Source organism: Podarcis tiliguerta, assembly GCF_965153285.1.
Source record: "Podarcis tiliguerta genome assembly, chromosome: 7".
NCBI classification, from domain to species: Eukaryota; Metazoa; Chordata; class Lepidosauria; order Squamata; family Lacertidae; genus Podarcis; species Podarcis tiliguerta.
The window spans coordinates 23,700,230-23,717,863 of NC_139540.1; the positions used below are offsets into that span (position 1 = coordinate 23,700,230).

General features: G+C 44.6%; 1 protein-coding gene and 1 long non-coding RNA gene across 2 annotated transcripts in view; both read left to right on the top strand.

Annotated features, from left to right (window-relative positions):
* The first annotated feature begins 5,633 nt into the window (after positions 1 to 5,633).
* On the top strand, positions 5,634 to 7,860 carry LOC310682673. Its single transcript, XR_014514093.1, has 2 exons — positions 5,634 to 5,773; positions 7,502 to 7,860. It is a non-coding gene; the product is annotated as an uncharacterized lncRNA (long non-coding RNA).
* An 8,028-nt stretch (positions 7,861 to 15,888) lies between these two features.
* Positions 15,889 to 17,634, top strand: part of NIPAL2 (NIPA like domain containing 2) — a 37,206-nt gene continuing 35,460 nt past the window's right edge. The window contains exon 1 of the mRNA XM_083450306.1: positions 15,889 to 16,353. Coding sequence (XP_083306432.1) covers positions 16,261 to 16,353 — 93 coding nt within the window. The 5' untranslated portion in view covers positions 15,889 to 16,260. The remainder of the gene's footprint in view (positions 16,354 to 17,634) is intronic.

The following is a 17,634-nucleotide window of genomic DNA, read 5'->3' on the forward strand; positions in this document are numbered from 1 at the left end:
TTAAATGAACAGATAAATGAACAGACGCTAAGACAAATGTAGGTACAACTCCATCCATCCAGATAGTAAAAAGATTAAGAGGAACAGATTTCAGGGGGAAAGGCATTGTTCTCTAGATGGATGTTATGTTGAGAATAGATTACAAGGTGAAATAGAGGGAATATGGGTATCAAGATGTTTAGCATGACTAAGGCACAGATCATAGAGACTGCTGTGACATTTCAGTATGGGGGAAAGAGATATCCGCCATATTGCACCCATCAGCCCCTGCCAACATGGTCAATGATCAGGGATGATGGGAATTGGAGTCCTAAATATTTGAAGAGCACCAGGTTGCATTAGACAGATACGGCCAATTCCAATGGATATCTGCAAAGTACCCACCCACAAATTAAATTTGGGGTGTAGAAAGAATACATGGCTGTGAGGAACCCATAAAAGATTATGTCCAAGATGTCAAGAGGACATCTTTACATGTAACATACACAACTATGGGCCACTTCAAGTGTTCCACATTACCCAGGGGAAACATTCTTGTGCAGGAAATACTGTGATGCCATTGTGCAGATTGTCTCTTTTAAACACATATGGACGTCTGAGAAGCCACAGCTAATTGGCGGCTGGTTTGTGATAAGATCTAAAAACATGTCGCCCCTTTTGCTTCTGGGCACTGACTCCAAAGAAATGACTTTTTAAATCATCACCTCACAATTTTAGGGAATATATTCCCTTACCATAAGTGGTAGATTCTCAAAGTACCTTTAGATCTCCTTAAGGCAATTAATTTATTAAAAATAAAAAAGACATTTTGCTAAGTTCCACCTACGCAATAGCTGTAGAAGCCAAGTTTTGGGGTTTTGTTTTTTTTAAAAGATAAATGGGGCCTTTGTTTTTGTGGGGGTGGATTCATGGGAGCTACATTTACATTGAAAATCTGGATTTAGGGCCTCCAAGAATAATTCCCAGCAGCTTAAAAACATGGGAGCAAGCCCCTTCCTCGCATCTGCACAGCTGTGATCAGCGCTTTAAGTTTTTAATGATGCTGTTCTACCCCTGAGCTCATATGGCTGCTGCTTCTGACTTAAAACCACTCTCTCTTTTCAATCTGCTTTTTTCCTTTGTGGTTAGTGTCATGCACAATCTCATCAAGAGGAATCTCATCAAAAGCCACTTCAAAGACAGTTCCCCCCTTTTTTACAATGGTAACATCATCTCTCATGCTTCAGCAGCGCTCGCATGCACTGGAAAACATCTATGTGTGATGGGAGGGGTGGGGTAGGAGAGCAGAGGAAACAATGCATCACGGAGGGAGTCCTTAAAAGGCATCAAAACCAAACTGAAAGTCCGTGATTGCAAATGCTTTCAAGGCCTGGGAGTGGTGGACAGGATTCCAAGGGAGCAGCCAGATGCAAATATTGCTGCAGCTCTCAGTACTGAAGTTATGTCCCCATGGTTTTAAGCACCAAGATTACCATGGTCCGCTATGAGGCTGTCGATTCCCAGGGGTTTTAAAAATTAAAATGGGGTAAGTGGGAAGCATTCACTTGTTTGCAAGTGCAGGATGGAAGGGATGGGAGATGCTGGAGTAAAGGGTGTGCTATAGAGGTATCCTTCTGCAATATTTTTCTGGGAGGAGAAGGTACTGTATTTTTTGCTCTATAAGACTCACCTTTTCCCTCCTAAAAAGTAAGGGGAAATGTGTGTGCGTCTTATGGAGTGAATGCAGGCTGTGCAGCTATCCCAGAAGCCAGAACAGCAAGAGGGATTGCTGCTTTCACTGCGCAGCGATCCCTCTTGCTGTTCTGGCTTCTGAGATTCAGAATATTTTTTTGTTTTGTTTTCCTCCTCCCAAAACTAAGTGCGTCTTGTGGTCTGGTGCGTCTTATGGAGCAAAAAATACGGTATACTATGGTAAATTATAGCCTTCAGAAAAGCAGAGGGGGCAGCAGTGGCTTGCAGGTAACTTGGTGACTTGGCTACAGAGGCTCCTGGTCCGGTGCTGCTGCAATTCTTATAATGTGCCACATCAGTACATAATAAGGCCATAGTTTAGCTATGAATGAGGGAGCTCACCCGACTTGCATAGCTGAGACCTGGGTGGGTGAATTGGGTGGAGCAGATTTTACTCAGTTCTGCCTCCAGCTACCCCCAGGGTACTTGGTGCTAGAAGGCTGCTGTGGCCCATAAGACATCTATTCTGCTTACCAGAAAGCCCCTTTGTCTTGGAGTTGGCTGTGAATACCTTTACCTGTTGTGGGAAAGATTGGGGATACTGTTGGTGCTACCCAATGGTCTCCTTTACTGAGCTGGCAGAGGTCAACTTGAGTGCAGTGTTGTATAACCCCAAGTCAGTGTTGTAGAACTGGCAACGTTCATGCTGAGCCTGCCTTGTCTGGAGCAGCTCGGGACTTCATGGCTGTCCCATGTTGTCAGTAGACCACACATAGGGAGGAGCACACACTTGATTTGGTCTTCACTTCAGAGAAAGTGGGAGGGTGGTCTGGCTATTGGAAGGATAAAGCACATCCCCTTGCCTTGGCCAAAGCACTATCTGGTAACGTTTTGGCTTATGACAGCAGTTTCCTATTCCCTGTCCCCTCACAGGAGCAGGGCCGTCTTACCCATAGGCACTAGGGGTGAGGGGCACCTGTGCGCCGGGCTCTCAGGGGCACCAGGCCAAGAGTCTACAACTAATCCAGAATGCAGCAGCTAGACTGGTGACTGGGAGCGGCCGCCGAGACCATATAACACCGGTCTTGAAAGACCTACATTGGCTCCCGGTACATTTCCGAGCACAATTCAAAGTGTTGGTGCTGACCTTTAAAGCCCTAAACGGCCTTGACCCAGTATACCTGAAGGAGCGTCTCCACCCCCATCGTTCTGCCCGGACACTAAGGTCCAGCTCCGAGGGCCTTCTGGCGGTTCCTTCACTGCGAGAGGCCAAGTTACAGGGAACCAGGCAGAGGGCCTTCTCGGTAGTGGCCCCCGCCCAGTGGAACGCCCTCCCATCAGATGTCAAAGCGATAAACAACTACCTGACATTCAGAATACATCTTAAGGCAGCCCTGTTCAGGGAAGTTTTTAATATGTGACATTTTAGTGTATTTTTCATCTTTGTTGGAAGCCGCCCAGAGTGGCTGGGGAAACCCAGCCAGATGGGCGGGGTACAAATAAATTATTATTATTATTATTATTATTATTATTATTATTATTATTATTAAGTCTGGGGCCTGAGAGTTGAGGCCGGGGAAGAGCCCGTCCGTCAGTCAGAGTGCCGCGGCGGGCTCTTCTGCTGCGGGCAGCTCTGCACTGTGAGTTTGGAGGTGACTCAGCCAGCGAGACACTGAGGCGGTTGGCCAGCTCCACCCTCCTGCGTGCCTGGGGTTGGGCAACCTGGGGGGGGGGGGCAGGCAGATCTTTGCACCCCAGCACCGCATATGCTTAAGACAGCCCTGCACAGGAGGGATGGGGAACCACTTCAGGTGGTTTGCCTCCTGAGATATGTAGAACTAGACAGAATCCTGAAGCCTCTGATTGATTTTCTTTCACCCAAAGCTGGTGATTCTGCTGAGGCGTTTTAAAAATAAAATCCTCACAGGGCTCTGACTTTGGCATTCTGAACCACTGTTTATGTGCTGTTTATTTCATTAATTATCTGCTTTTATTCTTCTCTGTGATGGAAACGTTTATCCTGCAAATTGTTATTTTATGATATTGTGCTTTTAATTGGATGTTATTATTTCATGCTGTGAGCCACCCAGGGAAATTTTTTATTGGGTGGCTCTATTTAAATATAGTAAATAAAGAAAATAAATAGAAGAACTGAGCTTACATTGCTCCATTGCTTACAATAATGAAGTAGCGTGAGGTAAGAATGGAATCACCTCTCCCTCCCTTCTGCTAGTGGACCAGTTGGACTACAACTGTCACGAAGAGTCGGACACGACTAAACGACTAAACAACAACGACAACAACTTCCACCAACCCCGAACATACTCACTGGCTGCTGCTGAAAGTTGGAGTCCAACAACAGCTGGAGGAACAGTGTTTCCCCACCTCTTTATAAACAGAACCTCATGTGCTTCATATGTGAATGTGATAGAAATGTCAACAACTGCCTCAAGACATTTAGTTTGGTTCTCCATCAGTCAAAATCCCAAATGGAAGAGGAAGACTGCAAAACACAAGGTCATCCACCAACTGGGAGCACGAACGCTTTCTGCAAACGAATAAGGAAAAGTCCAATTCACAATTGTCTTTTTGCAAAGACTCCCACACGGCGCGCTCTCTTTGTGTGTTCTCCAGCAAGACTAGAGTTGATAGCCATCCCATTTCCAGAGGGCAGCACTCACCCCTAATGTTGAAACAAAACCAACTTTAATAACTTTACTTTATATATACTCCATACTTCAATAGTGATTTTATAACCTATGATAATCAAATGAGAAATTCTTGAACTCGCCAAGCTGTGCCTGTTTTATGGAAGAGAAACTATTGCACTGGATTATATAGATTCGTCATGTATTTCTCCAAACTGCTCTGCGTTGTTATTATTGTTTTTAAAGCCCGACCCAAAAATTCTCAATCAACTAGAAAGTGAAGTTGCCTCCCCCGCCCCACCCCACTATGCATATGTGGTGGGATTACTGTCCTTCAAAAAACACACAAAAACTTTTTCTTGTAAGAATAAATTACAAAGCTAAAGAAAGCCTTGGGGGCTTGGAATTTGGGTAGATTCCATTTATTCCATATGTGTGAAAACTGGACATGGAACAAGATGATCCACAACAACCAGCTCTATGTGTTACGCCCATAAGCCTCTCTGATTGAAATCCCCATAAATCTTTTCCATCTATAATCAACTTCCTTGTCTGGTACAGCTTGATTTCAATTTAGCGCTCTCTCTCTCTCTCTCTCTTTTACATTATTCTTTCCATCATGTTTATACCCACAGTAAAAAGCCAATCTCTAAATACTGTATATCAAACGACCTTTAATACACACACACAAAAAGTTATTTTCAAAAGAAAGATCAGTTCCTGATGCCAGAACAAGCCAGAAAGGGGACACAGCCATGAAATATGGAATAAACCACTGACCTTTTAACTTTAAAATTGTTATAATATGGTGGAAACATAATAAATATGATAAGGAATGTTCTGCAGATTCTAAACACAGAATCAAATTCATGACAAGAAAAGATTTACCTCCCCTGAAGGAAGGTAAATCTTGCGTGGCATTTCTGCAAAACATATTTTACATACCAATTGTTTTCAAAAAGGGTTCAGTAACATTGTTAACAGAAAACTGGTGTGTGGGTTGTGTGTCTGAGTGCGTGTGTGTCTGCACATGTGTGCGTGAAGTAAGCAAATTATGCACCTATCCAAGTCATTTCATTTGGTTTCTTACAGTGGGCTGATCAGAAAGTACTCTGCCTTAAGGGAGCAGACAGTATAACCTGAAGTATGTATCTACATTTTGATTGCCGTGTACTAACAAATATTATGGTAGTGTCAGTGACATGATAAATCCCCCTGGCAGTAATTGGTTGAACCACTCAAATGTCACAAAGGGATGTGGCAAGCAGGACATAACAGAGGGGTAACCAAAGCTTAAGAAATGAGTAGCCTGCGGAGGCAGCAGAATGTTACAGCCTCCCTAAGAGGCTACTGCCCATTGGGGCTGGTGGGCCAGAAGCCAAGGAGACCAAAAGTAGATGGAACCAGAGCCAACAACGGATGCAAAAAATAATAATCTACAGATGTAAACCATGGTTTGTACAAACAATAGTTTGCCTGTAAACCAACACTGGAAACGCTAGTCAAATTATTTGGATGTAACGGCAAGCTATTGTTGGCCACAAAAGTAAAAGTGCAAGAGCAAATTGGTGTGTATGTGAGAGAGGAGAAGGAATTTTGTGAGCCCAAGGCTTATTCAAGTAATGTCGAACTATGGTTTGGTGTTATGTCTAAACAGAGCTAATGCCATGTCTCTGCCAGTCAAAGTAGGCCAGGCTTTCCCTTCCAGATATTATGGACTACAGATTTCATCATCCCTGACCGTTGGCCATGTACCTGGGGCTGATCAGGGTTGTAACCCAAAATTTCTGGAGGGCCCCAAGCTGGGGGAGGCTGGTGTGGCCAGTTTTGAGCTAGATGGACCAAAGATCTGCCATGTATAAGGCAGCTTTCTGTGTTCTATATTTCAAAGCTTTACCCTTTTAAAAGTTAGCTCTGGACTACGTTTAAGCACATTCCACCAGGTTTAACTGCTGAATCAGAGTTAAAAAAGACTGAGTTGCTGAAGAATTGTGTATTTTCAGGAAGCATTTAAGCATTTTGGTTTCACCGAGAAGTGATCAAGGTAGATCGACAGTGTTTACCATCTCTCAAGGCAGCTAAACTCTTGCTACTTTGCCTGCGCAGTGGGTGGAGTACAATGGCATGCTATGGCAATTGCTCCATCAGTGCATGCATATCAGCTTGCCAGATGGAACAATTCCCCCTCTCTTCCCACTGTGCACTGCATTGTGGGTTCTCCTGACCCCTGCAAGCCAACCTGGGGCTCATAGGGGGCACACAGGGAGGAGGGGAAAGCCCCATTGAGCTAGGGAAGTCCTTGCACAGGCTTCTTATAGCTGGACTCCTAAATTAATCTGGCCCACTCCCTTCAGGCTGCCCAAGCCCATTAAAGGTAAAGGGACCCCTGACCATTAGGTCCAGTCGTGACCGACTCTGGGGTTGTGGTGCTCATCTCGCTTTATTGGCTGAGGGAGCCAGTGTACAGCTTCCAGATCATGTGGCCAGCATGACTAAGCCGCTTCTGGCAAACCAGAGTAGCGCATGTAAACGCCGTTTACCTTCCTGCCAGAGTGGTACCTATTTATCTACTTGCACTTCGACGTGCTTTCGAACTGCTAGGTTGGCAGGAGCAGGGATCGAGGAACGGAAGGTCACCCCATTGCGGGGATTCGAACCGCCAACCTTCTGATCGGCAAGTCCTAGGCTCTGTGGTTTAACCCACGGCGCCACCCATGTTCCGCCCAAGCCCATTACTGGGGCTCATTAATTAGCAGCGTCCTGAAAGGGAAATCACTTGCCATTAGCCAAGTTTCCTTAGCAATAGCAGATCCACAGAAGAGAGCTGGGCATGTTCTAGGGTGCACTAGGGATCTGAGCAGATGAAGAGTTGGATGCAACATCCCTGGTCTTCACTCTGTGAGGCAAATGGAGAGCTCAGTCCTAGAACTTTCACCATTCTAGAAAACAGCTGAGAATCCTTGCCAGCGCAGTGGCAAACATGCAGGGGTTCCTCAGTAGACAAATAAATGTAGAAAAATATTCTCTGAGTGCAGATTGTTTGAAAACCACCAGGATAGACAATATGGCTTGTATTTATATGCCTGCCATATGGCTCTATAGCTCCTTCTGCAAAGCTATTCTTATTTTATCATCTCCGTATTCTTCAGCAGAAGCGTAGAACTTCCGAATATGTTTTGCAGATTGGAGTTTCGCCGGAAAACATGAAGGCATCAGCTGAGAAAGCTTAGGTTGGGAGAGCATTGGTTTGAAATCTACCTGGACTGTTTTGCATATGTATTCAGGCTACATAATGTGTGGCATTTGATATATGGGACTGAGGCAATCTTCTCTCTGTGGGGCAGCACAGAAACAATCCAGTTTGTCCAAAAAGAGGGACAAATTTGCACAACTCTGCATGGATGGAACCTGCTTTGCTTTTAGGATTTCACTGTGAGAAAGTCCCATGTTTGTTTTTAGTCAAGTAGTGTATGCTGACATCTGGTGGCACTGGGGAACCAGGTCTTTGGTAAAGAAAAGAGCACGATAGGCTTTCAGAGGCTCCTGTTCTTCATCCGTTTCTCATTTATTATTCAGCAGTTCCTTTTTTTTGTTATTGATTTCAGAACTTAGTGCTGCGATGTTAACTGCATTGTGCTTAGAAGCAGTGAACTAGCTTAATGATAGTACAGAGTAAATTGCCCCAAATCCAACTAGCTTCAGCTGAATGCATGACATCGGTTAGAACAGAATTTTTGCTGGGAAGGAGCATTCAGTTACGGTATATATGAAAGGACTGCACACCTGCAATCTAAAGTGAGACAAAGGATGCTGGGAATGGTAGCTTGCTAAGGATGCTGTGAGTTGTCAGGTGGCCCCTGTATCCCTTGCAGACAAAGTTCCTAACGTTCCCTTGGAAGAGGTGTTGCTTGTGAAACCATTCTGGAAAAGTGGAGCCCTGAACGTGCATTGATAAAACAAGGCAACCAAAGACATCAAGGAGGTTACAATTTCTCAAGTTTACATAAAATTAATGGCAAAACAAAAACCTCCCAACAAAGCCCAAATAATTATCAGATAAGAAGCAGTACAGTTTGAGGAATATATTTATAATACTATTCAAACTGACGTTTTAAGACACCATCTGAATAAGAAGGAACCTAACCATTTTGCTTGTTTGACAATCAGTTGTCAAGGTTTACAAGAGATCCATTATAGGACTGTTTCTTGCATTAAATTTTGGATTAACGTTACATTTAAATATCACTTCCTTCACTCCTACCCTGCTTTTGATTAGCTTTAAGAGTAGCTGATGGTCTTGTGACTTGGATTTTTTAAATTTTAATATTTTGTGTACATGGACTGGAATTTTATATGAAATTGTGGGTTTGATCTCTGACCTCTGTTTACTAGAATACTGATTTCCCACTAATTTGATAGCATAGGTCCCTACCAGTATAAGGGTCTACTGTAAACAAGCTGCTCACTTTACATAGCTGTGTTTGGCTTCTAAGTGAAGAAGTATGCATGGTGTATACTTTGGATACTGTAGTCTACTACAGGAATAATAAAAACCACATAATAGCTGTTCAGCTTCACAGGTAGCATACACATTTGGGGGGGAAATGCTACATGACTGTTAGGGAGAGAAAGATCATTTTCATACAGTCAGAACCTAAGATTACTCAGAAGTAAGTTCCACTGTATCGAGTACAATGCGGTTTACTTCCATCCAACTGCATGTGACATTTCAGCCTTAGAACTCAACCATATGCATATTTGCACAGAAGTAAATCCCATTTAGCTTGATAAGCCTTACTATCAGGTAAGCCTTAGTCGCTTGATGGCGGGATGCTTGAGAACTATAATCTGCTTCATTTGTTTGTCATTGAGATCTGTTGCTGTTGGCATTAGCCAAAGGAGGAAAACAATGCAAGGACTAGCCAGAAACAAAGAGCTTTGAAATCTAATATAATCAGCTCTTGAAGAACGGTCTTTTCTCATTCCTTGTTTTAGATGCACCTTGAGCAGGATGCGGAACCTGTGGTCTTCTAGATGGATTACAGCTCCCATAACCCCTGACCTTTGGCCATGCTGGCTTGGACTGATGGATATTGAAGGCCAACAACATCTGGAAGGTCACCATCCTTGAACTTGAAAGTCAAGCTGATCTTGGTTAGCTATCTGTGCTTTACCAAGCTCAAGTTCTCTCATGTCCATCCTGACCTTTTGGTTGGTCAGAAGAAGCCCTGCAGGAACCCTTCTGGGTCAGCTTCAGTTCTGAATGTTCTCTCTGCATCTCCTTGCAAAGAAAACAGAACTTCCTTGCCTAAGCCTGTGCAACCGTTCCATCTTTGTGTCCCTTGTGACCTTCCCTTCCATTTACTTTTGATGTAGATTCCCTCCCTAGCTGTGACTTCAGTTTCCAATTGGCTAAAGAAAAGATCTCACAAATCTGACTCAGCTACTAGACTCAGGTACAGTGGTGCCTCGCAAGACGAAAAGAATCCGTTCCGCGAGTCTCTTCGTTTTGCGGTTTTTTTCATCTTGCAAAGCAAGCCCATTAGCGGATTAGCGCTATTAGCGCTATTAGCGCTATTAGCGGCTATTAAAGGCTATTAAAGGCTTAAGGGATTAGCGGATTAGCTGCTAAAAGGCTATTAGCGGCTTAGATCAGCTGATAAGCGGCTTAGATCAGCTGTTAAGCGGCTTAGCGATCAGCTGTTAAGCGGCTTAGTGAACAGCTGTTAAGCGGCTTAGGGGCTTGGGAAAAAGGGGGGGAGGGGAAAAAAACCCCAGGAATCGCAAGGCATTTTCGTCTTGCGAAGCAAGCCCATAGCAAATTTGTCTTGCGAAGCACCTCCAAAACGGAAAACCCTTTCGTCTAGCGGGTTTTCCGTCTTGCGAGGCATTCGTCTTGCGGGGCACCACTGTACTAAGTTAACTGGAATCTGTTGGCCAGGTTCCTGATACTACCTGCAGCATAGCTGCCAACTCCCTGGAGCGTTGGGTACCTGAGCACCCACATAATTCCCCATGAAGGGTCCGGGCATCCACAAATTCCAGTACCAGGGCCATCCATGCTGCATGGCACTCATGGCTCTGGGCACCCACAGTCGTGGGGCCAATTTGGCACTCCTGACCGCACAGATTAACTAGATAAGAGTCAATCTTCTGATGCATTCTAATCAATGCAGGTGTGGAAAAGACCAGGTAATTGATTGCACCTCATGGGATGGGCAGGGACCACCGTCAACAGAAATACTGTTTTTGGTGGCATCAATGTGCTTCAATGAAATGGTAAAAAGGAGGATGCAAATGAAAAACCCTTTCATCCTTTTCTCACATTCTTTATGTTTTTAACCTCTAAGTTTGGCTTGATTTTCCAAAAGGAGAAGAAGGGTATTTAAAACAACGAGGCGCTTTAGATACAGCAGCTGCAAGGACAGGAGTTTAATAAAAGCTGACAGAACTGGTCCAAGGTAGGACTTTGCCTGAGGTGTCAAATTTCAGGGGCACCTAGTTTAGCTATGCAAATGTATTGGACAGAGAGTATCACTGCCTCCATGTTTAGAAGGTGTACACAGTTTAGCAGTGCAAGGGGTGGTTAATATCCTCTCTGTTCAGCAGGCACTGTGGAGTGACATTGGCTGCCCTGGGTAGGAAGACACGGCAAGCTGTACAAATGAAAATGAGAATACAATATCCCGGTCAAGGCTTGATCATTTAATGGGCTATTGTTATGCTCAGCATAAGATAAGGCACAAGAAGGCAAACCTTTTAATATGCCTGGGCAGTAGAAAATGCTGCAGGGAAGGGCAGCCATGACTGGAGCCAAATAGCCTGCGGTTTATTAAAGTTAATGTGACCCTCCTCTGGGGTCATAAGCTGGTTCTCTTAAGAATATATTAACACAGTTTTGAAACTAATCTGCATAAGGTGCCAGATTCAATTTAAAAGTGTCAGAATACCTTCAAGGTTTTAGCAGCGAGGAGGCTGGGACTGAAGTACCTGAACTCAGGTTACACTAATGGTTTGAAGTCAACTTCATTAGTGATATCTCACTGAAAGCAAAATGTTGTCTGATGAATCTGGCAACTTGTAATATATAGTTGACATTGGGGACTTTTAGTTTGTCGCCTCCAGTCCCAGCTGCATGACCTACCACTGACCATTTCTATCAGATCTCACCACCCTATTCAATGAGACTTACTCCAAGTTAACCGTGTAAAGGACTGCAGTCTAAGGGGGCAATACAGTATTGCTGTTTTTGTCTTTCCCTTTTGATTTTGGACTTCCAACCCCACAACACAAATGTTGGTGGTTTTGGTAGATCAAGGCAAAAGGAATATTCTGTTTCAGAACAACATTATCTGCATTAAAGTTGCGATTTTACAGAGCTTTCTACTACATATAATTGTGTGTGTGTGTGTGTGTGTGTGTGTGTGTGTGTGTGTACACTCCTTGTTTACACACTTTCTACTATTTTCACAGTACAGTGGTACCTCGGGTTACAGATGCTTCAGGTTACAGACTCTGCTAATACAGAAATAGTACCTCGGGTTAAGAACTTTACTTCAAGATGAGAACAGAAATCACGCGGCAGTAGAGCGGCAGCAGCGGAAGGCCCCATTAGCTAAAGTGGCACCTCAGGTTAAGAACAGTTTCAGGTTAAGAATGGACCTGCAGAACGAATTAGGTTCTTAACCCGAGGTACCACTGTATGACTGGTGGAAAATTCAACCTAACCAGTATTTCGAGTCGGTCAGTATTAACATATTAGAAGTGGCTCTGTGTTTCTTGATTTTGAATAACCTTTCACTGACTTTTTATTTAATTTAAAAGAGCACCGAAATGCATTTTTTGATGTTTTAAAAAAATGTGTAAACAGAAATATAAACTTCAAAGGTATTCACACAATGGAATTGTAGCCAGGGTGGGAGCCACCATTGTTACACCAGAAGTAACTTTTCTTCTGACTTGCCACCCTAAAAACAAATATTCCCTGTGAATATACCAAGTTTTTAAAAAGTACAGTACTGTCCTTCTCCAATCCAGAGGTCAATGTGCAGTCTTGCAAATAAGGGTCCTTTTCACAAGTGGATCTCCCCATGCACTTTAATGAAGGGAGCAGCCCTATACAAACATCCCTTTGCACATCTGGGGCTGTTGAAGCAACTGAGAAATCCTTTGCAGGTAGAGAAGTTCCTTGAATGCATTGGATTTCAAACCCCTACAAAACACTGCTGGGTCAGGATTATATTCTTTGCCTTTCATATCCAAGAAATGTACTGGCATTTTCTGGCAGGGAATTAACCTTTGTGTATTTTTTTAAATGTATTGCATTTATTTATTGCTTGAGTGCCACAAATCGCTGAGAATTCAGCACCCAATTTGTGCAGCCAACGATGAGCAAGGTGATGATGCATTGAGGACGCTTCAATACAGGAAAACCTCAAAAGCATTAAGGGCATTGTCAGAGGGGACTGAGAGTGCGAGAAAAAGGAGCCGGGATTAGCCAGAACAAGTCATGGTTTCTTGGGTCATGTCTGAGACTGAAACTTGGCTTAATGCAGGCATAGGCAAACACGGCCCTCCAGATGTTTTGGGACTACAACTCCCATCATCCCTGACCACTGGTCCTGTTAGCTAGGGATGATGGGAGTTGTAGTCCCAAGACATCTGGAGGGGCGAGTTTGCCTATGAAGAGTTTGGATTTGATATCCCGCTTTATCACTACCCAAAGGAGTCTCAAAGCGGCTAACATTCTCCTTTCCCTTCCTTCCCCACAACAAACACTCTGTGAGGTAAGTGGGGCTGAGAGACTTCAAAGAAGTGTGACTAGCCCAAGGTCACCCAGCAGCTGCATGTGGAGGAGCGGAGACGCAAACCTGGTTCCCCAGATTACGAATCTACCGCTCTAAACCACTACACCACACTGGCTCTCTGCCTAGCTTAATGTGAGCACAGGTCTCCAACACTGGCCACAACCAACCAGGTAGCTCTGGGAAGCTCAGGTAGTGAGTGTGTGAGAGGTAACAATTCCCTATAGTCTGTTCCACTTGCTATCAGTTATTGACAGGCCTGCCTCTCCTGAATTTGTCTAATCCTTTAAAAACCCTTCTAAGCTAGCGCAATTATCATCTACTGCCTAACGAAAGCACTTCCTTTTGTTTGTTCTCTTCTGTTCTCCTTCCTCTCTGTTTCCCATCCAAATTGCTCTCGCGGCGATTCCTCAATAGTAATATGTGCCTTCATTGCCAGTGGAGCCATGAGTCTTTTCTCACAGTAAATGAGCAGAGATGTACTAGAAGGGCATGCTGCTATTATTACGGCTGAATGGCTTGTGTTTCTTGGACTATTGCCCAGTAATAATAATAAGCAAACCTGGAGTGGAGCAGAGAAAGAGTGCAGGCTGCCAACCTAATTATTCAATCAAAGAGTTTTGCTTGAAAATATGGTCTCCCTCCTGTGCCAGTTTAAGGAAATGGCAGCAGCGTTCTGGCTTTGGAGCCGCAGAAGGCTTACAGGTGGGCGGTATTAAACATTAAGGGCCAAAGAAAATGGGCACTTCTTCAGAAGGTTTCATACCCTTTTCAGGCAGCTTTCCCACAAACAAACAAAAAAGAGAGAAATATTAATATACCTAAATATAAACCTGCCATTCCCAGTAAGCACGCCAATGGCTGCCTTCATTATGCTGTAACCTAGGGGTAGGGCATCTCTGGTCCTCCAGATGTTGTTGGACTACAGTTCCCATCCTGCTTGACTATTGACGTTGCTGGCTGGGGCTGATGGGAACTGGAGTCCAGCAATCTCAGAACACAGGTTTCCCTACTTGTAACCACATCCCCTTGGTGTCCCTTTAAATATTAAGGCTCCATTTATAGAACAGTTGGAGAAGCTTTGGACATGATTGACACGTTTAGGTGGGTGTACAGAAAGTGAAATTCTCCATACTTCCCCATTTCACACTTCTCTGCCGCATGCAAAACAGAGCATCAGATCTCTCCCAGTAATTAAATGCGCAACATAGGAAGCTGACTGGGTTAGAGCGTTGATCTATCTAATTGTCTACACTGACTGGCAGTGGTCTTCCAACATTTCAGACCAGGAGTCTTTGCCACTCCTACTGCAGATGCTGTGGGACCTCCTACATGCAAAATGGATGCTCAGCTACTGAGCCATGGCCCTTCCACGGGTTTCAGTTCTTAGAGATAACTTGGAAATCCAACCCTGGGGGGGATTTGTGCAGCAGGAGGGGGACCCCCCCCAGCTGTTTCCTCCCACCATTCCTCTGCGTCCAACCGGTCAATGACATTGGGCTTATACTGATTGGATACCAGTGTGTCCAGTTCACCTTATCAACCAGCTTGCTGTTTGGCACTTGTGTGCACATGTGAGTGCACATACAGCAACTTCTTACTTATTTAGAACTTTCTTACCTGCTTTTCAGCTGAAAAGACTCCCATCGGACTGGCCCATTGGTGGGATTTGTACAACATCATGCGGGTGTTGCAGCATGATCTTTTCAATAACCATACAAGAGGCACGATGAGTGAAACTAAAGGCATTTCATGTGAAACAACTCAGTGGTGCTGGCCAGATTGCCCCATGTGCCAGATCCAATTGGATTTTTACATATGATGATGAACATGTGGTCTTCATGCTCAAATGAGTGTCAAAGTGTTGGTACTGACCTTTAAAGCCCTAAATGGCCTTGGCCCAGTAGCGTCTCCACCCCCATCGTTCAGCCCAGACACTGAGGTCCAGCACCGAGGGCCTTCTGGTGCTTCGCTCCATGCAAGAAGTGAGGTTATAGGCAGAGGGCCTTCTTGGTAGTGGCAGCCACCCTGTGGAATGCCCTCCCTTCAGATGTCAAGGAAATAAACAACTATCTGACTTTTAGAAGACATCTGAAGGCAGCCATGTTTAGGGAAGTTAATGTTTGATGTTTTGTTGTGCTTTTAATTCTGCTGGGAGCTGCCCAGAGTGGCTTGGGAAACCCAGCCAGATGGGCAGGGTATAAATAAATTATTATTATTATTATTAATCCGACACTGTCCAGGGAAAAATATTTTTGCCCAAGGCACTATGAACTAACAAGAAAGCAGAATTCAGCATAGTAACTTAAACTCATCCATTGCCAAAACACAATACTTTGATAATACTTTCTGGATTTAGTCTACATATCGCTGCTTTTCTGCTCCCAGTCTGCAGGATCTCTCCTTTTTTTCTTCTTCTTTTTTTGCTGAGGACTTACAAACAGTGCATTGTCCCTTGGCTTAGCCTTAATGCAGTCCAATATGCCCCCATTCAGAAGGAACGTCTTGGGCGCTTGCGTTCCCATGACCATTGGGAAATCCATTGCAACCCTATGGCCGTTCGCAAGGAACCGATGCATTTCATTGGTTGTTTATTTGAACATGCCCCCTTCCCTCTGATCCAACGGCCTTTCGGTGTGATTCTTTTCTATTGTGTCCTCCGTTAGTATTGAAAGAGTTAAATGGCAGGCTGCCGCAGCTCAAACAGGAGGTAGGTGGGGCTGGGATATACGAAACACACAAGCAGCCTTCAAATCTACTCTTGCGCTGCTGCAGAACTGTCCACAGCTACTTGCAATATTTTCCTCCCTCGCGCAAAAAGAATAAAAGGAAATCACCCAAACAAACAAATAACGCGCCCCCCAAATCTCAGCAAAGGTTCTCTCTTTTGCCAAGAGCTCCTTAAAGCACCTGTGAACTTCCGGGCAAAAGAAAACAGTAACCACTTCTCTCAAAAAACAAACAGTCCTTTCTTCTTCCTCCTCCTCCCCAAACAATCCTAGACCAGGAAGTGGGCGAAACGTCTGAAATCCGGTTTCCTTTGCTGCGATCGCTGATGGCGTTGCTTGGGGCGACCCGGTTGTCCGAGGCGCGCAGCTGAAGACCCCGGAGATAGCTTCCAAAAGGTCGCCTTGACAATGGCGAAGGCGCGCTTGGCGCAAAACGCCACCCTCGCGCGTAAAGAGAGCAGCAGCGGGTTTCTTTCCAGCGGGTGGTACTACTCAAACCAGGTAAGCAAAATGTTACACAGAAGTCTTCACCTCTGCCCTAAATAAGCGACTTTTAGGGCCAGAAGTGTGCATCTGGCACACCGATAATGTTTAATGTTGGCCAGTAAAGCAACAACAAGACCTCCGCAATTCCCTACTGCAAGATAGCCTCGTTTTGTCCCTCTCTTTGCACCCAGCACCATAAATGTATAGTCAACGTTACATACAGGACTCTTACATCAGAGAGGTGGTTGTGACGATGCTATAGGGCAAAGGAGAACCATTAATTCTTTGGAGGAGGGGTGCGCTAAGTGTGCAAACCTTGTGGGCAGTGTGCAAAAACCAACCAACCACTGGGACACCAGAAACAACCAGAGGCTGTTTTCAGAGAGCGATTTGGCTAGTGGAAATGTTTCAAAATCTGGGTGGCTGCGGTAGGTCTTCTGTGGAGTGATAGGAATACCCGAAATGTGGAACCAGTGGTGTCAGATGCTGCGCCCTTTGGAATTGTGGGAAAGAGTGCAGGAAGGCAAAGAACTTCTCCTCACCTTCCCTTTCTATGGGTGGTAACGTTCTGCTTGCAAGGCTGGCCTACCACTGAGCTACAGCCCTTCCCTGAGGCAGTGACTAGTTCAAAATGACTTAGCCAATGAGAAAAACATTTCTCCTCTTCGTTCCCCAGGCAAAAGTGGTTTTGCCACCCTAACAACATAAAGTACATACGTGGAGGTGACGGTGGCAGCTGTATCCTTCAGAAATGAAACACATGGTGTGGCATCATTGCAAACCGTGTCCCTCATTCTCTTGCAAGGGGCAGACAGTGAGCTGAGGTGGGGGAAATGTTGAGTGTTATGATGTCAGGTCACACCACTTTTGTTTTACCGGATGTTACCATGGTGATGCACGGGGACTATGCTGTTGGCCATAGCTACGTCTACTCAGTAATGTCTAGTTAAGCCTTTTTTAGGACAGTAGAACCTTGGATTATTACCAAATGCTAATCAAACTGTAGAATGTGAGTAAACAGCATTAGCATTTTGAGATCAACTTTCTCTGGACCCAAAATGTGAACAAGGGCTCCAAGAGAGAGGTTTTTTGATGGCTAACCCCTCCATCTTGGGGACTTATCAAAAGTCTGAGATCTAGTTCCACCCAGACTGAGGTCACATTGCTTTGCATGGGAGTTCAGCACATGCTTAACCCTTGCTCATTAAAATCAGCAGGATGTAAATGTACTTAAATTTGGCTGGATTATGCCCACAGTATTATTTTTTAAATCGAAATTGGCATTTTATCTTCTTG